Source organism: Myotis davidii, unplaced genomic scaffold (assembly GCF_000327345.1).
Source record: "Myotis davidii unplaced genomic scaffold, ASM32734v1 scaffold37, whole genome shotgun sequence".
Taxonomy (NCBI): Eukaryota; Metazoa; Chordata; class Mammalia; order Chiroptera; family Vespertilionidae; genus Myotis; species Myotis davidii.
The window spans coordinates 2,108,215-2,110,791 of NW_006289395.1; the positions used below are offsets into that span (position 1 = coordinate 2,108,215).

General features: G+C 38.1%; 1 protein-coding gene across 1 annotated transcript in view; it reads right to left on the bottom strand.

The window, feature by feature from the left end:
- STX8 (syntaxin 8) overlaps positions 1-2,577 on the bottom strand; it is a 213,142-nt gene extending 210,565 nt beyond the window's left edge. The window contains exon 1 of the mRNA XM_006761678.2: positions 2,481-2,577. Within this exon, the coding sequence (XP_006761741.1) occupies positions 2,481-2,569 (89 nt within the window). The 5' untranslated portion in view covers positions 2,570-2,577. The remainder of the gene's footprint in view (positions 1-2,480) is intronic.

A 2,577-nucleotide genomic window follows, 5' to 3' on the forward strand; every position in this document is an offset into this window, starting at 1 on the left:
CCCGCCTGCCTGATTCCCCCTAACCGCCTCTGCCTGCCTGCCTGCCTGATCGCCCCTAACCACCTCTGCCTGCTGGCCTGATCCCCCCTAACTGCATTCCCCTGCCGGATTGGTTGCCCCTAACCGCCTCTGCCTCGGCCCCCACAAACGTGGCTTTGTGTGGAAGGATGTTTGGAAGGATGTCCGGAAGACGTCCAGTCTAATTAGCATATTACCCTTTTATTAGTATAGATGTTCAGGGGGGAGGTAATTAATAATTTATCAAGTGGGGGGAAATCAGATCCCTACAACACACCAAAATAAAACACAAATATTATAAAGATTTATGTGTTTAAAAAAATAAAAACAGAAGAAAAGCTTAATAGGTAGACAGAGGTAGATGGCTATCCAAACACATCAACAGGGCCTATATATTGACATTGAACTCAGAAGCCAATTGTTTGTCTTCACCTGTCTGCTAATAATACTACTCATAATAATATTTATACTTGATCTTTTTTTCTATATAATTTGTTTATGACTATTGAACATGTATGAGATAACTGTTAATACTCTTTTATTGCTTATGTAAATGCTATACAAGATGACAAATACAGAGAATGAGACAGACAGCAAAACCTGGATCATGATAATTCACAGGACAGAACTGATCCGGAGTGTTTTTTGCAGAGAAGGCCATAAGACCTGACTGCCTTCCATTTACCTGCCCTTCCTTTTGGGGGAGAAATTAGGCCTCCACTCAGATCCCTTGGTAACGGCAATGCCCCATCCCCAATGGTCAACAAGATGATGTCGATACTGAAACTTCCTAGATCTGAGACTGTACTATTCTCGACCAAAAGGCTGATCACCAGCGAATCCTTGGGACTGATTTATGACCAAAAGGAGGAATTGTGGATGAAAAAAAGGGTGTTCTATGCAAAGTAACCTCAAAGGGTGATCTGATCATAAATTCCTAACTGGGCAGGTCATGGTGATAGTCAAGCCTGAGACCTGTAATTTCTTTAGTAAAAGGTTTTAAGCCAGCTCTGCCCATTATTATTGTGCACCTAAGTTAACACACCTTTAAAATACAATAAGTAAGCCGAAACCGGTTTGGCTCAGTGGATAGAGCATCGGCCTGCGGACTGAAGGGTCCAAGGTTCGATTCCGGTCAAGGGCATGTACCTTGGTTGTGGGCACATCCCCAGTGGAGATGTGCAAGAGGCAGCTGATCAATGTTTCTCTCTCATTGATGTTTCTATCTCTCGATCCCTCTCTCTTCCTCTCTCTCTCTCTCTCTCTCTCTCTCTAAAAATCAATAAAAACATATCTTTTAAAAATATACCAGAATACCCCTGGAAGTGGGTATTATCCTCAAGAGAGCAAATAATCTCGTTAACTATCCTATAATCCAATTCCTGCCTTGATTCCTCCAACCTTCCTTACTCTCTTCTTAATTTCAAATGCATTAAAAAAAAGCTGATAAACTGTTATTCACTCTCTCTCCCGCTTCCTTCCATTCTCTCTGGGGGGAAAAAAAATCAATGGAAAAAAAACTTTTTTTTAAATCACACATAACTTGGTTCTAAGAATTCACCCTGAAAAGACACTTCTGAAAATACAAAGAAAAAAAGCATAAAGCTCTTTATTGCAGCATTATTCATAACAGCAACAGACTGGAGACCACCTAAATGCCCACCAGAATACACACTAGAATATTATACAGCCCCAATGAATTAATAGAGAGATTTCTACGATATATTATTAAATAAAAAGAGCAAGATACAAAAGAGCATTTTCTTTAAAAGGAAGAGAAAAATACGCACACAGAAATGCTTATTTCTGCAAAAAGTAATACAGGAAGAATAAATCAGAAATTAATGATAATACTTACGTATAGGAAGTAGGTGAAAAAAGGGTGGAAGACTGAGATGGGAACAAAATTTTTGAGTGTACTTTTGTGTACAATTTTGACTTTTTAACAATATAAATGTTTTACATATTTAAAATTAAATCAACAAGGTGAAGGGGGGAAAGTAAACCCTAAAAAAGAATATAAACAGAAACAAAGGATAGCATAAGACAAAGAAAAAGAGAATCAATTTTTACATTTTTAAATGTAACGTGTAAAAAAATACTATTATTCTTTTGGTAAGAATGAATACTCAAAGAAATGAGGACATTGCCTCTGGTCCTGCAAAACCTAAAAGAGTTACTATCTGTGGGGGAAAGTGTACCAACCCTAGAACTAGACTAAAATGGTTAAAAACTTTTAAGATAAAACAGGAGAAATTAAAGAGATGTCATGCTTCATTTAGTGTCAGTGACTAAGTAACTATTAACTGTTTGGTTGTAATGTCAACGCAACAAACTAACATGTAGGCCATTATGCATGCACACATACACACACACAAACCCTCAGAAACAGGGGGGTTTTCAGACCTCAAAGCTCAAACAAATCATTTGCGGTACTACTAGCAATTCCCTCCTGGTCATACCTTGGTTGTACTTTCACCATTTCTTTCATACTGGTTTCTTTGTTGAATTTTCTCAGCAATCTCTTGTGCAATTTGACAAGTAGAATCATATGTGGAG